At 43.8% G+C, this 18,013-nt stretch overlaps 1 protein-coding gene across 1 annotated transcript in view; it reads left to right on the forward strand.

The window, feature by feature from the left end:
* LOC143924400 (glutaminase kidney isoform, mitochondrial-like) overlaps positions 1–18,013 on the forward strand; it is a 196,691-nt gene that overhangs the window by 146,451 nt on the left and 32,227 nt on the right. Inside the window, exon 15 of the mRNA XM_077448697.1 lies at positions 13,305–13,366. Within this exon, the coding sequence (XP_077304823.1) occupies positions 13,305–13,366 (62 nt within the window). The remainder of the gene's footprint in view (positions 1–13,304; positions 13,367–18,013) is intronic.

Below are 18,013 nucleotides of genomic sequence, written 5' to 3' on the forward strand. Positions count from 1 at the left end.
GAATGCCTGCATACTTAGATGTGCCTCTCTTTAATCACCAGCCATGTTAGTTGCTAAATGTTGTACCTTCATTAAATGTAACTGTATTGCTACACTTAGAGGTGCCTCTCTTCTTTTATACGCTGTAGCTCCTGCTGGATTTTTCTTCTAATCCCCTTGTGGAGGCTGCCGTTTATGGGTAGACCTTTTATGATTGCACATCCTATCATATTGCTATAATCTTTTTAAATGGAATATAAACTGAAGGACTTGTGAATAAATGGTTGTGGAATGAATCCTCTGAGTTTCCATTATTTCTTATGGGGAAATTTGCTTTGATATACAAGTGCTTTGGATCACAAGCATGCTTCTGGGATGAGTTATGCCGCATACACACGACCAGGCTTTCTGGCAGACTAGGTCCGACGGTCTTTCCGATGGACTTTTGGCGGAGTTCTGATGGACTTCCCCTGCGTCGTATTTGGTCCGTTGGGCCAGCATACAGACTAACGGTTTTCCCGATGGGAATTGAGTCAGTCGGACAGATTTGAAATGTTCTATTTCTAGTTCCGCCTGATTTTTTGATTTTTTTTTTTTTTAAACTATCGAATTTGCCCACACGATCGGTTTGTCCGGACTGATTCCATCAGACCTAGTCTGCCAGAAAGTCCAGTCGTGTGTACGCAGCATCAGGCTTGCAATCCAAGGTATTACTGTATAGTAAATTACCTTAAAAACTATATATAATTATTTGTATATAAATTATGGTAATTAACCCCTTGCCAACTAGGCCAATTCTGACACTTCTCTCCTACATGTAAAAATCATAATTTTTTTGCTAGAAAATTTACTCAGAACCCCCAAACATATATTTTTTATATATATACATGGCTTTTTTTCAGCCGGAACTCGCTGGAACCGCGTTCCGGGAACCTCTGGCAGCCCTCTCCTCTCCAGCCTGTCATTTAATACTGAAGCCAGTAGAGGAAGTTTTCTGCACAGCGCACTTCCTCTACTCGCTTCTCTGTGCTAGAGCTGCACAATCAGGGCTGCTGCCCTCGATCACTGTGAGGTCCCATCCTTGAGCTTCTGCAGTGATTCGGGAGGAAGCTTCCATCCCTCAGCCTTTGTAGCACAGAGCCGAGGAAGCCTGAAACACCTCCTCAGCTCTGTGCTACAGTAGGGGGTGCTCTCTGGTCCACTGCACTGTAGGAAAAAAAAACCCTGCACATACCATGGAGAGTGGTGATGGCAGAAGAGGTGAGGAATCTGTCACTGTGAAAATGAGGGAAAGCTTTGCAGAGACCAGAGAGTTCATTCAGAGAGGAGTGCACTGTGGAAGTGTGTGTGGGGGAAAGGGAATATGTGGAAAGAGGTAAAGTTTGTGTGTTTAGCAGAGGGGAGAGCATTGTACACAGAGGGGAGCTGGGGGTGATTTGTAATGAGTGGAGCTGAGAAAGTATGTGTGAAGAGGAGGGGGAGGTCAGCAGAGAGGAGATCTGAGGGGATATGTGATGAGAGGAGAGCTAGGAGGGGATTTGTGATGGGGGGATTTTGGGGAATTTTCCTTATGCGACACACAATTCTAAGCCATAACTCCATTACAATTTTTTCGTCACACTTTAAAATCGCGCACTCTTGTGGAATGGCGCCAAACTTCAATACTTAAAAATCTCCATAGGCGACGCTTTACATTTTTTTACAGGTTACATGTTTAAAGTTACAGAGGAGGTCTAGTGCTAGAAGAATTATTCTCGTTCTATGATTGTGGTGTTTGTTAACCTGTGTGTATCTGGCTCTGATACTAGTCCGTGCCTCACCAGACACTGACCTCACCACGTGTCCCTGATGTGCAACCCAAAATGCTGTGTTTTTTTGTTTGTTTTTTTCTTTCTTTGTGATTTGGTATTCTCTGAAAGAGGGAGGATAGGGGGTGTCAGGAATAAGGGAGTAAGATTTATGGATATTTTGTGCTTTTCTTAATACTGTATTCTAGTGCTGTTACTGATTAAAATTTTTGTGTTCGATTAATATATATATTTTTTTTATCGATTAATTGATTAATTTTGATTAAATATAATGCACATACAGATCCAACTACTGTTAGCTGATCTCCTTGAATTGCAACTCTGCATTAGTCACTGGTAAATGTGGTATACACTATATACAATCACCTGACACTAGTTTCCACAATCCATGACTTAACTTCACAGTTCACTCAAATACGTTTTAAATTCAAACTGTAGCACTGATGTAAGTAATTTTTTTCCACAGTAGCGTGACAATCCCTCCACCTCTAGTCTAACTAATCACTCTCATCTTATGGCATGGACCCCTGTGCAAACAGGTGGTCATGCAAGCGGATATCAAAAGGGGTAATCAGAACTTCGACATCACCAGACTCCTCCCCCCTTCCCTTCATTAACAGACGGAGGCACTTGGGGAAGGGGGACGGAGTCCAGTGACGTCTATGTCCGTAACGTCACCGGATCTCCGATGGAACTCCCTGAAGACCCGGAAGCCGGCGGAGAGGCGAGTACCAATCAAAAGAATTTTGATCAGCAAGAAAAGGTATTTGAACTGTATAAAACAGGAATGGGATATAAAAAGATATCCTATAACTTCAGGTGAAATACAGGATTCTCTGAAAACGTGTTGTGGCTGTTTCAAGATGCACAATAAGGAGACACTTGAAGAAATATGGGCTGCATGGTCGAGTCACCAGAAGTAAGCCATTACTACGCAAATGCCACAAAGTATGCCGCTTACAATACACAAAACGTGAGAGACAAGCCTCAAACCTTCTGGCACAAAGTCATTTGGAGTTTTGAGCTTTTTGGCCGCAACCATAAACGCAACATTTGGAGAGGGGTCAACAAGGCCTATGATGAAAGGTACACCCATTACTACTGTGAAACACAAAGGTGGATCGCTGATGTTTTGGGGGATCTATGAGCTACAAAGGCACAGGAAATTTGGTCAAAATTGATGGCAAAATTAATGCAGTATGTTATCAAAAAATACTGGAGGAACATTTGCATTCATCAGGCAGGAAGCTGCACATGGGACATACTTGTACATTCCAACATGACAATGATCCAAAGCACAAGACCAAGTGGACCTGTCATTGGCTACAGCAGAATAAAGCAAAGGTTCTGGAGTGGCCATCTCAGTCTCCTCAATATCAATGAGCCGCTCTGGGGAGATCTCTAATGTGCAGTTCATGCAAAACAGCCCAAGAATTTCCAGGAGGAATGGGCAGAATTACCATCTGAGGAGATAAAGAGCCTCATCCACAAATGCCACAAAAGATTTCAAGCTGTCATTGATATAGCCATAGACTGAGTATAGCCTCAAATACAAAATATACGTAATACATATAACAGTACCATCATCCCAATTGATAATTGTCAAGAATTGGGAATTCTAAGGATATTGGGGCAGTTGCTGAGGCTGCTCCCTTCATATCCACACACAAAAATGTTTGTTGAGGGGGGACTATTGCGGTACTAAATAAATCATAAAAGACTTTGTTATAAAAAATTACAAGTAATTTAATGACAAAAAAATGAAATCCATCAAAACTTTCATATTGCTAAAATCATATACACCACAATTTAATAAACTACCGACGGGTAACCCCGTAAGGTTTCTATTGAAGAGGGGTACAGAAACGTTTCTTCTACCGGTTTCGCGGCGAACCGCTTCTTCAGGAGGATAGTCTACAGAGTAAATAAAAATATTTGCAAATAATCAAATAGCAGCGAATCATATAATGACATAACAGAAGATTTACAGTAATTTAAATAGCGAGGGGATCACAGGACTCATCGGTTTCCTCCCACGGCAGATGCGGGGGATTGTAAAGGACTCTTCAAATTTAAACAGATATATATGATATGAGAGTTAAAGTGAGATGAGACATTAACCTATACACACCATACACACATGTATAGGTTAATGTCTAAATAGGCAGAAATAATAATAATAATAATAAAAAAGGCTTCTCATACCTAGTCACTCCATAATCAGTGGGGACAAGGGGGGGGGGAATTAAGAGAGGGGGAGGAAGAGAGTAAAGGGAAAGAAGAAAGGGGGAGGGAGGAATTGTGGAGAATTGGAAGGGATATTGGGAGGGAGGGGGAAAGAGGGGAGGGGTTACAGTCTGTCTACAGTCTGTCTAGGGGGGATGAAAGGGGAGTGAAAAAAGGACGGGAGAACATAGAAGTTGAAAAAATTATTAATATAAAAGAACAACCAATGGGGGGGGGGGGTAGGGGAAAGGCGTAGATGGGTTGAAGGGGAGAAAAGGAGGCAAGGGGAAGGGTAGGAGAGCGTGGGGAGGGTGGGAATAGGAGGGACAAGGGGGTATAAAAGGAGGGACAAGGGGGTGTGGAAAGGAGGGAAGAGGTGGGGGGGAGAAATAGGAGGAACCAGGGTACAGCGCTCCAAAAATGGATAAGGTGTATACCAGGGAGCAGAGTAACTCTCCTGAAAACCAGCAATACCAGGAGTAAAAATATTTCAGAACTCCAGGGGAAAAAGAGGGGGTAATCCTGATGGATTGGACGGTCAGGCTGACAGCAAAGTACCCAGATAACTGGCCGAGTTATGCGCTGTAATTAGAAATTTTAGGGGGATAAGGCATCAGATCATAGCCTAGTACAGCCTCTCTAGATGTTTGTCCAGTCGAAAGCCGAAAACAGCAGAAATCTGCAGGGTAAGAAGATAATTGTGTGTGTGTGTGTGTGTGTATATATATATATATATATATATATATATATATATATATATATATATATATATATATTATATATGCCAAAAGATAATGACATAGAAAGCATAAAGAAATAAAGGAGAGGGGGGTGCCAGCATACGGACTCTCCCCATAGAAGTCACCAATACTGTCCTACCAGGTAGGACAGTATTGGCGACTTCTATGGGGGAGTCCGTATGCTGGTACCCCCTCTCTTTTCTTTATGCTTTCTATGCCATTATCTTCTGGCTTTATATATATTATTATATTATAATAAATTATATATATATATATATAATAATTTTATACGCTGCTTTTTTTATTTCATCTGCTTTTTTCTGGAAACCCCACTGGGTTGATCCTACGTAGAATACGGAAAGGCCCAATAAATCATGGTGCCAGTTTCAGTGAGGGAACACTGCATGGAGATTACAAGATGACAGCCAGACCCTCTCCCCAACTTGGTAGGAAGACGCAGGTAGGCGGTCGGCGGTCAGTATGGAATCTGTACCTCTCACTTGCACGTCGCACGTGAGACCTGCACCCAAGTGGAACGAAGATTGATGAGATGCTTCTCTAATGCAGGAATTCTTTGAGGAACAGGGGACATGGTTGGTTGGAAACCATAATTTGCCATAAACGGAGACAATCGGGAAGCAGTATTGACGGCACTATTGTGTGCAAACTCTGCCCAAGGTAGGGGGTCTGACCAGTTGTTATGGTGGTCAGAAATCTAGCAGCATAGAAACTGCTCCAAGGCTTGGTTTGCTCGCTCTGCAGCCCCATTGGACTGCGGGTGATACGCAGAGAAGGACAGCTGAATTCCTAACTGTGCACAAAAGGCTCGCCAAAACATGGATACAAACTGGCTAGCCCTATCCAAGACGATAACCTTGGGTAGCCCATGTAATAGAAAGATCCCCTGAGCAAAAATGGATGCCAGTTCTTTGATGAACATGAGGCTCTTGACAGCAGAAGTGGAGCACGCGAGAACTTCAAATACCCTTTTAAAGGAAACCACAAACTCGGGGTAACTCAAAACAATGAGTTTTCCCTTCTATTCACCGACCGACACAGCTCCTCTCTTAGACCATTGGGTTGTATACCTTTCCCTTTAGGAGACACTAGGCAAAGTTGTAACAACACTCAGAACTTTCAGTTCTGCCCAGGGGGCGGTCCCCTAGGTATCAACCCTCCACCCTGCCTTGCAGTAATCAGTTTTATTTTGCCTAGTGAAGGAGACAGATCTAGGAACCCTGCGGGCCCATAGGTCCGTGTTTTTTTAATGTAGAAGCTTCGCTTTTTGCACAAGATGAGTGATCCTGTGATCTTCTATCAAGAGCCGGCTGGGTGACAGGCTGGCTCACTTATCCTTGTAGTTTCCCCAGTCCGGCCATCGCGCGTGTGCAGGTCGCAGCTACGGCTTGGCAGGCCATGACATACCTCGGCTCCAGAGGTGGTCGGTGAGCTTTTATGCTCTGGGGCATGCATATGACCGGGCTACTGATGTCTGCGTCACAGTATGCCGAGTCCAGTAGCTACCCTGTACTGAGCAGGAGTAGATCTACAATGGAATGTCTCCCTGCTCTTCAGGACTGGTAAGTACAGCTCTCCCTGTTCTGACGGGGCTGAGCAGCTGGGCATTCCCTGGGAGGTCGATTTGGGGGCCCCCTCACCTCCTTATCTTCTCTCCCCTGTCCCTATCTTCCCTCCCTCCCCCCTTTGTTGGGGGGGATGCTGCATGTGGCTACTGAGCGGTATGTGTGTGCCTATATAGGGTGGGCTCTCGCATGACTACAGGAGGTGGACTTTCACGCTCTGGACGTGGTTCGGGCTCTGAAAGTGTATTTGTCTACCACTGCTCCCTTTTGGAAGTCGGACTCGATGTTTGTCTCCGTAGCTGGTCCCAAGAAAGGCATGGCGGTCTCATCAGCCACCATTTCCAGGTGGATCAGACAGATTGTAGTACAAGCCTACGCCTTAAAGGGGCAGGTGCCCCTCTTTCCGGTTACGGCCCATTCCACAAGGGCAATCGGAACATCTTGGGCCTTCCAACACCAAGCGTCTGTCGCTCATGTGTGTAAGACGGCGACCTGGTTGTCTGTCCAAACGTTTACCAAGCTCTACAAGGTAGATGTCAATGCATCGGCTGATGCCTGTTTGGCCGCAAAGTTTTTGCAGGCGGCTGTATAGTTGCAATTGAAAATGCAATATTTTTTCGTTTTTTCGATTAAAACACAGTACCTTTTTAAAAATGCACTGTTGCATTACTTCCGCGTTTTTTTTTTTTTTTTTTTTTTTTTTGTGCGTTTGTGGGTAGTCACTCCTGTTGAGGGTACCCTGATTTTGTGGTGGAGGTTTCCACGCACTATTGTTTGGTGGGTACAGTTTTACTAGTTCCCACTTGCCATGGTGGATGAGGTTTTTATGCTGTTTTTTAAACCCCTCGTTTGGCACTGCCTGGGGATGTCCCAATGGTCTAAGAGGAGCTGTGTCGGTCTGTGAATATAAGAGAAAATAGGATTTTTTGTACTCACCATAAAATCCTTTTCTCTGTAATTTACCGACCGACACAGCACCTGCCCCTCCTTATATCTTTAGGTTATACTGCTTGTTGACATACTGATTACGGCAAGGCAGGGTGGAGGGTTGATGCCTAGGGGACCGCCCCCTGGGCGGAACTGAAAGTTTCTGAGTGTTGTGTTACAACTTTGCCTAGTGTCTCCTAAAGGGAAAGGTATACAACCCAATAGTCTAAGAGAGGAGCTGTGTTGGTCGGTGAATTACAGAGAAAAGGATTTTACGATGAGTACAAAAAATCCTATTTTTGTGTCTCCCATAAAGGTTTTGCCCAGGCCAAGGCTCTATCAGAAAGCAAAGAAATGAAAAAGCCTACTTTGCTTCTGTCCGTAGGGAATGCCTGGGGCAGCATCTCAAATTATATCCCAACCTGGTTCAGAAACCCTCTGTATTAAACTGGATCACCCCCAAATCGCTGGGGCAGCAGAGCGGAACCAGACATACCTCTTACAGAGGTAATATTTGAGGCGGGTGCCTGCAGAGACTGGAGCAGAAGCACGGACAGCCTGCAACCCAGGTTTTACCGGGAACAGCCACAGTGGGAGGATCCAGGTGAGCAGTGTGAAATCAGGAGCGTCTGTAACGTCCATGCGGTGATCCTGCTCATTCAACCTGGAACAAATATTGCCAATAGGTGGATTGCCTGCATCTTCTGAATTCATAGTCTTCGCCTACTGTCAGGAACCATGAAACAGACTCAGACAGAAAATGCAGTAAAAATCACATCTTTTTAATAAAATGGTACAACTGGTAAATGTAGTCAAAACATAGCCGGAGTTCAGCAGCCAAATTGGGACTTTTTTCTTGCAATTGACAGGAATTCTCAAAGTCCCAAACATCCCCCTTTTTTTAATCTAATGTAAGTGCGCAATGAGCTGTTACGGTTTTACTGAAATAAAATTGTGTATGGATCTTTCTAATATTTATCCTATGATGGCGTTGTAGGCAGTTGGTGGCTGGTCTTGAGCAGTGGAAATGACATGACAGGTGTTGCCCCGCCCAACGAGTTTCGTTTGCTGGACGTTTTCAGGGAGACGGGGGAGTGTGGAGTGGAGTGGCATGGCACATGTAAATTACCAGCACTAAAGTTTCTGAACACTTACATTTTTTGCACTCGTCAGCAGGAGGTATTGTGAACACTGAAATGGTTATTGGAGGTTAAACAAACAAAATATGTTACATTTTAGAGGGTATTGAGAATATATTTGTTTTACAGCTTTGCACTTTTTTTTGTTTTAAAAACACAGCACCACTATGCTAATGGAATCCTCTTCGATCCTACTGTCAATAAAAATATCAAAAGTTACCCATAATATGGGATTGGATAAAAATGGTTTTGGGAAATTATTACTCTCCATTATAAACACACCCCCACTCCAGGGGGGGTGTTTGGAAAGTGTCATTTGTTGGGATAAGTGTCTACTAAACTATGATTCATGAAGAGCATTGTGGTGTCACAGTATTCTCTGTATGTATTCATCCAGTACCCTGCTGATTAGGATCGAAACAGTGTAGATGTTATATTTGTGACATCCATGTAATTCCAATTTTTCCTTTATGGGTCAGTAAAAGCAGGCCTGAACACAAACCCTCGCTTTTTTTTTGCTCCCCCCCCCCCACCTGTAGGGATGTCATGTTTTAGGGACCCTTAATGTTCCCTATAACATTGAATTCAGATAAACCAAGTAGGTTACCTCTGTATTAAGGTAAGAAAACCTCCTAGCACATTTTAGTGGCCTCCATTTCCAAACACTTAACTATGGTCTGTTGTCACTGCCACCGGTTCCCAAGGAACTCCACTGCTTCCCCGATCTTCCAGGTTCTGGAGGTGGCTACTGAGGGCAGCCCGAGCCAAAGGCTCCAGCTGCCATTGGTCATATTGCTGGGAGGAGCAGAGAGCAAGAAAGTGCCTTGTTAGGTGCGTTGTGTTTATGGATAAACCAAGGAGTATTGTGTTTATGGATGTACACCGCAATATCCAGGAGTCTGCATGCATAGGTGATTCTTAAGCAGCCATCTTGCTATAAGGACACCTGCAAACAGTGGGAGGGCTGGGGGCACTAGCAGCTTGGGGACTGGCTGCAGGAGGGAAAAAAAAGGCAGTTAAAAAAAACACAAATATCATTCATAGTAATTGTGGACCTCCTCTTCCCAAAACATGTAGGGTTTAATATCCTTTTAATGTCACTTTTGGTCCAGGGCCTAGGATAGCACCAATCTACAAACCGTAGAAACAGATACCTGATTTTTTCTTTTATTTGTCTCTGAAAATTTGTAGCTAAATTCAGCAAAAAACCTTTAGGAGAACGGGGTATATTAGAGGGAAACATGAAAGCGCCTCTCCTTTCTATAATTTTGGCAGTCTGAACAACTGATAAGTAGTCTTGCATATGAAGCATGCTGCATTCTAGCAGTTGTTTGTGCTCAAATAATCACATGACACTAGGGGCAGAGCTTGTCTGGACATCATCACCTATGTATGCCTTATGCCTTATTATGACGTTCTGTCAGTAGGTTGCTGTGCAATTAGTTGGTTGATAATAGATTTGTGCTCTATTGCTGTGGTGGTTCTTTTTTTATACAGGATTTTGAAACTTATATTTTTGTACTATAACGTCTTTCTTCCAACTGAGTAAAATTAAAAACGTAAACATTTATTATTAATGCCTGGAAAATTCCAATGAACTGTGAAACAGGGTGTGACAGAGGCTTTTGGAGGGGACTGCATGCTAGCCTTTTGCATACCGAGTATAGGCCCTGGCTTTGAAGGGAACACTGCTCTTTGGGAGGTGTATGCCTGGGGATCCTTGGAGTGGTCTTGTTTCTGATTCGGGTTCATGTCTCTCCAGAACACAGACTCTGGGAGTCTAGGCCTGGGATCCAAGTTAAGGGTCTAGATGCCACATTTCCAGCAATGACTGCTCCACACTATGGGACTCATGGCAGATGTTAATCTCATCAGCTCAAGCCACCTGTCTTTCACCCATTGTTAATTGTACTAATTAACTCACCTATTGTCTGCTAGAAAACTACTGTGGGGATGTTTAACTTATGATAATGTGTAGTGTACTTTTTGAGCTTGGTGCCGGCCAGTCTGACCTGGAATTAGATCTGATTAATCACAACATTGTCCAGGTGGCTAGTTGTTTAATTAACATAATGTTTATAGTATATTTTGGCTGTTGTAATTCTATTCCTGTGTAGAGTTTGTATTGTTAGAGTAATATGATCATGAGGGGTATGTCCTCTTGTGGGATATAAAGTAAGTGTCTAAGTTTCAATAAAAGCCTTTCCTTTGGTTTTTACCTCACATCTTGTCTGTGGATAATTGGGGTAAAGGGGCTGGTATTAGCTCTCAATCTGCTCGGGATGGCTTGGAGGGCAGGATGCGTTGGGTGGCAGTAGGAAGCATCTAGTCGGGGTGCCCAAGTGGTTCTGTCACACAGGGCACTTAATTATCTGTGTAGCACGCATTGTTCTATACTGGAAATCATTACACACTTGAAGCTGAACAGAAACAATGAGTCTATAGACATCTGTGCTATGGGTTGTGTGTGGACATGTAAAAGAAATAATACTCGTATTTATTGCCCTTACAAATGTTAATATTGTTGAAAAAAAGGACTTAACTTTGAGAATGTATCAAAGCTGCAGTGTCCCAAATTGTTTGACTTGAACCTCTTGCACACTGAGTCATTTACTGCTGTGTCCCTCCCCATGTTTTAGTGCACCCATGAAGCACAGATGCTGCCCCCAGCCTCACTCAAAATCTATGGCAGTCTGTAGCTGGATGGGGTTGAGCACTGTACCGAGCGGTACTGGTAATGTTTAGGGCCCTATGTGCTCAGGGACAAATGCAGAAGACCTACATTCTGTGCATTTGTTGCTGAACATATACAATCCTAAGCGCAGGTACTGCTCAGTGCAGCGTTAACGCTCCATCCAGCTACAGACTTGGACAGGAAGTGGGGTTGGGTGCTACACCTTCTCCTCCTGGGCACACTAAAATTTTGGTAGGGACTCACAGTATCTAGACGGCCTTGCCCCTCCTGTAAAAGGAACCTAAGAAGCAAGGTTCTCTGGTCCGAAGTAGCAGTAACGCCAGCCACTGCGGCAGGTGGCTTGTAGGTCTGAATGAACTGCGAGCATGCTGATGAGCTGTTTACTGCAGGAAAAAATTATAATGTACATTGTACTTATTTTTGCAGAAAAAAAATGTGTTTGTTTTTCTAAAAAAGGTGAACTTGTCCTTTTAAGACAGCCCACTCATATTGAATGGGGTGCAAATGCTGCTTTCAATGCACATTTCAGCAGACATCTCTGTTTTGCAGGTCGCTAAAACGCAAGTGCATTGGGCTGTGTTCTCTAAGCGCATAGTACCAAAGCACCACAATGTGTTTTGTGTGTTACTACGCATTGCAGCAGTGTGTTGTACTGCAGAACAGTAATGTGAATGGGCCCTTAAACTGGCCACACACATCTGTTTTACTTCAATTTCTTTTTAGATTTGATTTCAGTGCTTTATTGTAAATGATCAAGCAAATCGAATTTTGATTTTCCACACCCTATTCCCCATTGAGTGCAATTCTGCATATTCCAACTGATTGCTTAATTTTTTGATATAACCTCAAGTAAGTTGATTTTTGAACTCAGTGGTATCTTTTTTTTTTCAGCCTATGTAGCTATGATTAAAAAGTGATTGAAAAATTACCACGTGTACCGTATATACTCGAGTATAGGCCGACCCGAATATAAGCCGAGGCCCCCAATTTACCCCCAAAAAAACTGGCAAACTTATTGACTCGTGTATAAGCCGAGGGTGAGACATGCCTGTCCATCCCTGTGTGTGTGTCCGTCCATCCCTGTGTGTCCGTCCATCCCTGTGTGTCCGTCCATCCCTGTGTGTCCGTCCATCCATCCCTGTGTGTGTGTGTGTCCATCCATCCATCCATCCCTGTGTGTGTGTGTCTCCATCCATCCATCCATCCATCCCTGTGTGTGTGTGTCTCCATCCATCCATCCATCCATCCCTGTGTGTGTGTGTCTCCATCCATCCATCCATCCATCCCTGTGTGTGTCTCCATCCATGTGTGTGTGTGTGTGTGTGTGTGTGTGTGTCCAGCCTACCTTTGTCCCGAGCCTCCGTCCCGTGCCTTGCCTCCTTGCCTCCGTCCCGTGCCGTGCCTTGCCTCCTTGCATCCGTCCCGTGTCGTGCCTTGCCTTGCCCCCGTCCCGTCCCGTCCCGTGCCGTGCCGTGCCTTGCCTTGCCTCCGTCCCGTGCCCTCTTCGTCGGCGGCCATTGTAAAATTCAAAAGCTGCGCCGCCGCCTTCGCCTGTGATAGGCGGAACACTGAATTTCCCAGCAGCCTGTGTTCCGCCTATCACAGACGTCGTATCATCCTCGTCCGTAGTACGAGGATGATACGATGTCCGTGATAGGCGGAACACAGGCTGCTGGGAAATTCAGTGTTCCGCCTATCACAGGCGAAGGCGGAGCCGGAGGCGCGGCTTTTGAATAGAATGGCCGCTGTCTGTCTGCTCGACACGCTGATCGAGCGGGCAGACAGCGATGACTCGAGTATAAGCCGAGGGGGGCACTTTCAGCCTCAAAAAAGAGGCTGAAAATCTCAGCTTATACTCGAGTATATACGGTAGTTTGATTTCTTGTAGATATTTTCCGATTGTAATGTGTGAGCACCTCAACTGTCAGTTGCTATAGGACTGTCAAGGATCAGAGATGCCAGTCACAGTGAAGAGGAAAATGTTCAGCTATTGTGCCCTTAAACAAGCATGCCCCAGCTCTTGCAGCATTAGCATACAGTAGGCGAGGGTTGTAAGACCTGCTGCTATATCCACTTACATGGTACACAAGCTCTGTATAAATAGATTGATTTAAAGAAAAAACAACAAATCTTTACTAACGATATTATTATTTCTCCATCAATCAGCATGTTAATTGTTTTAATGTTAGCTTTTTTTTTCTTCATAGGTAAAATCTGTGATAAATCTTCTGTTTGCTGCATATACTGGAGATGTTTCTGCCCTTCGAAGGTAATCTTAATATCCTAGATATAAAAATCGCAATAAGAAAATGAAATCGCAAAACACAAAAAATGTATATTTCCATTTTGGCATTGGTGTGATGAATTATCCACTGAGGATGTCAAGAGTACGATTTCTGAGCAGAAGTATGTATATGTTTGTGTGTGTGTATATATCTATTTATATTTATGCAGCCTGCAGCGTTACAGTATAAAGGGCAAAGTATAAATGGTCTTATTAAACCTTTGCCAGTTTTGTGTGATTTTTGTATTTACTGTATTTGGGTTTTTAAATTTGGAAGCTGTCCATATTCCATTGTGTAAAATTCATTTTATGACCGTGGTTGTCAAACTATGGCACACCTCTTCAAATCAGCCACTACAATGAGAAGGCCCTGCTTGCAAGGCTTTCTTGCAGTAAGCATAGAATTGGGGACTGCTATTTTCAGAGTGGCAGTTTAACACGGGCACTATCGGGCACAGTGATCTGCCTGATGGTGCCATGACGTTGCCACAAGGAGCTGTGCAGGACATGTAGCCTACAAGGTAGCTGTCTACTAAACACCAATGATGGACCCAGATTTCCACTACTAACAACCAGTGATGGGGCACTATAATCTGATCCAATGATGGAGCACCATTCTTCCCACTGACTAATAAACTTGGTCCAATTATTACTCCTACTGTCTATGGGCCATATTTATTACTCCTACTGACCTCCAAGTCCTATTTCCACTGACCTCTGATGACTGGGCATTTTTTTTTCCACTGATCTGTGATGTCATGTCTTACTTTCACTGCCTGCTTGTTGCATTTTTTTCCTGGACTTCAGAGCATTCCTCCCACTGACAACTGATTCAAGCATGTCTATTTCTCTCACTGACAGACATTTGTTACTGCCACTGAATGCTGGGGATTTTTTTTTTACCCCTACCAGATCTATTTTTTAAAAGGTTTATAAAGCCCTGGTTTATTGTATACATTTCAGTCCTAGTCAGAACTGGGAAGAGTTCTACTTTTATTGGTGTTTGTGTCCCTGTTTTAAAGACTTCTCTTTACTTCCTGCCTGACAGAATCCGTAAGGTTTAGAACCGTTTATTTAAATGTGTTCTGTGTGCACGAGGAAGATGTTCCCCATGTGTCAGGTATCAGAAAAAAATAGCAAATTAAGAGAATTCTTTCTGACTAGAACAAAGACAACATTTAAAAACTTATAGTAAATGAAGAATCCGAACAAGACACAGACAGAATTAAGAACCCATTTGACGCCAGACCCTTTCAGCCACAGTTTCAGAGTGCACGTCCAATGGTGATATCTTATGGAAACTTGTATGATGAAAAGACCAGCACTCTCAGAATAAATCTCAGTGACTTTTATGAGGTCATCATCCAAAGATTACAAAAAGTGGAAGCAAGGAGGGCACACCGACTTTTCAAGGCCGTGTTTGCCCACCCTATTCTTTTTAAGCTGACAAGCACTTTTTTGAAATTCTCCTTGAGGTTAATTCTGTCAGTCAGTGCTGGCTTATTCATACAAGCATTAAACCCCTTTATCTTCTATACAAAATTAGGTAAAAATTTTGGCTGTAGTTGAATAAGGTTGTAATGAACATGAACACTTAAATAACTATGCTTTAATCACAGCATAGGAAGGGCATCCAATTTGTGACATTTCAGTAGCCTGTTTCTGTATGTGTCACTCAGTGAAATTGACAGAGATGCCCCCAAAAAATAAAAAAGGGGAGTTTTAATTATTTAGTTGTGACATCAGTTTGCTTTTTTTTCGAATCTGTGGGTTTGGCAACTATTTTGGGAGCTCTGGCTTTAACTCACTAAAACACTGTTTCCTTAATGTCAGGTCCTTCTCTGCATGCAAATGAGAAGGGTTGACCTTGAGAAATGCTGAATAAGCATGTGTATAGGTAAACTGTATTCTCAGTCTAGTTGCTAAGTCCAAGCTGAAGGAGTATGGAGAGGGACGTTTGCAAAAAGTGTGTATATAAAGGAAATGTATCCTGCCCGTATGTAGCAACTCTAGTTAATAAATAAGTTGATAAGGTTTGGTTTAATGTGGTTATTGAATGTATTGTGTAAATGTACCTCCATTGCAATAACTAGAGCTCCCCCCCCCAACCTTAATGGCCAAGTAAACCTTTAAAAAAAAAAAATGCACAGATTTTTGCAGGTAACAAATGTGCATTTATTTTAGTTTTTTCAAGAGCCAGCAAAGCATCGACCCCATGATCAGTAGGTTGCTGGTGAAATGTCAGGCTCCTGCAAACACTACCTCCAGCTTTCTTGCCATACCTCCGTACAGGCTGTCTGTTTGAAAGCTGCAAGGTGTGTCAATGAACTAGTTGTAGTTTATTTATTTGAAGATTCCTACTTCAATGATTTTAAATTGTGACAGCAGGTACAGGAGGAGGAACATCCACCTACTGTGAGGGGGGCGAGGGGTTGCTGCATAATAACTTGTTACACCCTTAACATTGTCGGTTGCCTGGAGCACAGGTGACTTCAGAACTGGGCATGGGGAAGCAGCTGAGTATTTCTGGCTTTGACTATAATGGAGGTGTTAGAGTTGGTTAAACATAACAGCAGAACAAAACTACACAAGAAACAGAGCCCCAGTCGTTGCAGTGTAAGCAATTCTGATCTGTATTCAGTGTTGACTGTAACTTAAAAAAATGCACTGCTTGGATGTCCCTATAATACTGATGCTTTTAATGTGGTTAACGGGACACAGCCATAGTAGTTACTATGTGGGTTATAGGCCACCTTTAGGTGATGGACACTGGCACACCCTAAAACAGCAAGTTCACTCCCTATATAACCCCTCACACTACTGAGAGTACCTGAATTTTTTCACCAGTGTCTTAGGTGTTGGTCACGAGTAAGGATGTGCTAAGCTCAGCTCCACTGGAATATTCCTGTACTGGGGAAAGCTATGCAGCCGGATCCATTCAAATTGTCTTTTCTGGCCGAATTGAATAGTTTCCAGGTCTCGTGGCGGAAGAAACAAGGTTCAGCCCGTGGGCTCCACCCCGGGATCCAGGGCTTTGGTCTTTTCAGCCATAAAGTTTCCTGGGGGGTGCTTTACGGGTCCAGGGGAGTGGTACAAATAGCGGGTGGTGTACGTCACTCCGTCAGCGCTGATGAAGTTCCGCCCCCTGGGACGCAACGCGTACAGAACCACGTGACTACGTGACATCACCCGTGTCCTCCGTTCACCCTCGTGGCTATTGTTATGACGCTGTTAATCCTTAGCACTGAAGAACAGTGCAGATCTATGTAAGTGCAATATATTGTTAATACACGCTTATATTTTCTTATACGGAGAGCACTATTTGTACTATCATTATTATTGCATGTACGTTGGAACACCGTGGAGTCTATTATCTGGATGTATGAAACTTATGCTGTTTACAAGCACATTCCCAGTGACGCAGACATTAAGCGGACCAGTACATGTACCCATAGATAAGGGACTGCTTGTTTGATCCTACTGTTCAGGGGTCCATTCAGTGATGTGAGCTGATTGCATTTAAAATTGGTGGAGGACATCGCTTGTTTGGAATTTTTTCATCTTGCCTGCCTACCGATAGGATTACCCTTTATGGACACTTGCTGGTGCTCTTATGGACTTTATCTCATGTTTCTAGTATGTGGTTGGTAGTTTTATGCGCTGCACTGCTTTTATTTATATAAATGAAAACATACCAAGCCACCTGTCTCTCTCTTGTCAGCAGTTCCTCTGTTTGCTCCCAACAGACTTGTCGATTCTTTCCAGCCCCCTGGACTCACTGGCTTCCATAGTCTTCCTGACTCTCAAGGCTGGCCAGCCTTTCCCAGTCCCTGGGTAAAGAATCCCCCTTACATGGGCCATGGTCTCCCACTCTACAGACACAGATCTTTCTTCACAGATCAGCAGCAAGCTGCTCCACTCCACCATCCTCTAATCTCACCAGCCCCTTGTTATATGGGCTGTGTGCAGCTGGGCACACACCCTACTTGCTATCCTCAAGACCTGGACACAGGGTTGGAGATATCGTCCCACCCATGACTCTCAGGGTTCTCCAAACTACAGAATCCCATCTGGAACTAGCAAAACCTGGAGAAAATTGACAAAGCAGTCTAGTGGAAAAAAGTACCCTTTTGCCAGTTAGGGAAAGGAGTAAACGTATTGCATTTAAACAAGTTCCTTCTTCAGTGCCAGGGGCATCAGCCTCCAGGCAGTCACGATGGCCTCTGCTGTCAAGTTGAAGAGGTTAACCTCGGGGTCAACCCCGGGACAAAAAGTCCTGGGGGAGGAAACCTACAAAACAAAATACTAAAGCCTCCTTATGAAGGGGCGTCCTCGCTCGCTCGAGTAGGGGCGAAGACTTCTGCAGTTCTTAAGGGTCTCTCAGGAAGAGTATTGAGACAGATGGGTGACTTCCTCAATAGCTCTAGGGTACAAACTAGAGTTTCGAGAGTCCCCGTCTCCTCGTTTTCTTGGATCAAAGGTTCCCAAGGATCCAGAGAAAAATAAATCTTTCAAGCATTGATTCGTCTTTTGTCTCAAAGTGATCTCGGTGGTCCCCATGGAAGAGCAGGGATTGGGGTTTTATTCAAACCTTTTCACTGTGCCAAAACCAAATGGAGATGTCAGACCCAT

This window comes from Lithobates pipiens, unplaced genomic scaffold (assembly GCF_037356315.1).
Source record: "Lithobates pipiens isolate NorthernLeopardFrog02 unplaced genomic scaffold, aLitPip1_a1.2 Scaffold_22, whole genome shotgun sequence".
NCBI lineage: Eukaryota > Metazoa > Chordata > Amphibia > Anura > Ranidae > Lithobates > Lithobates pipiens.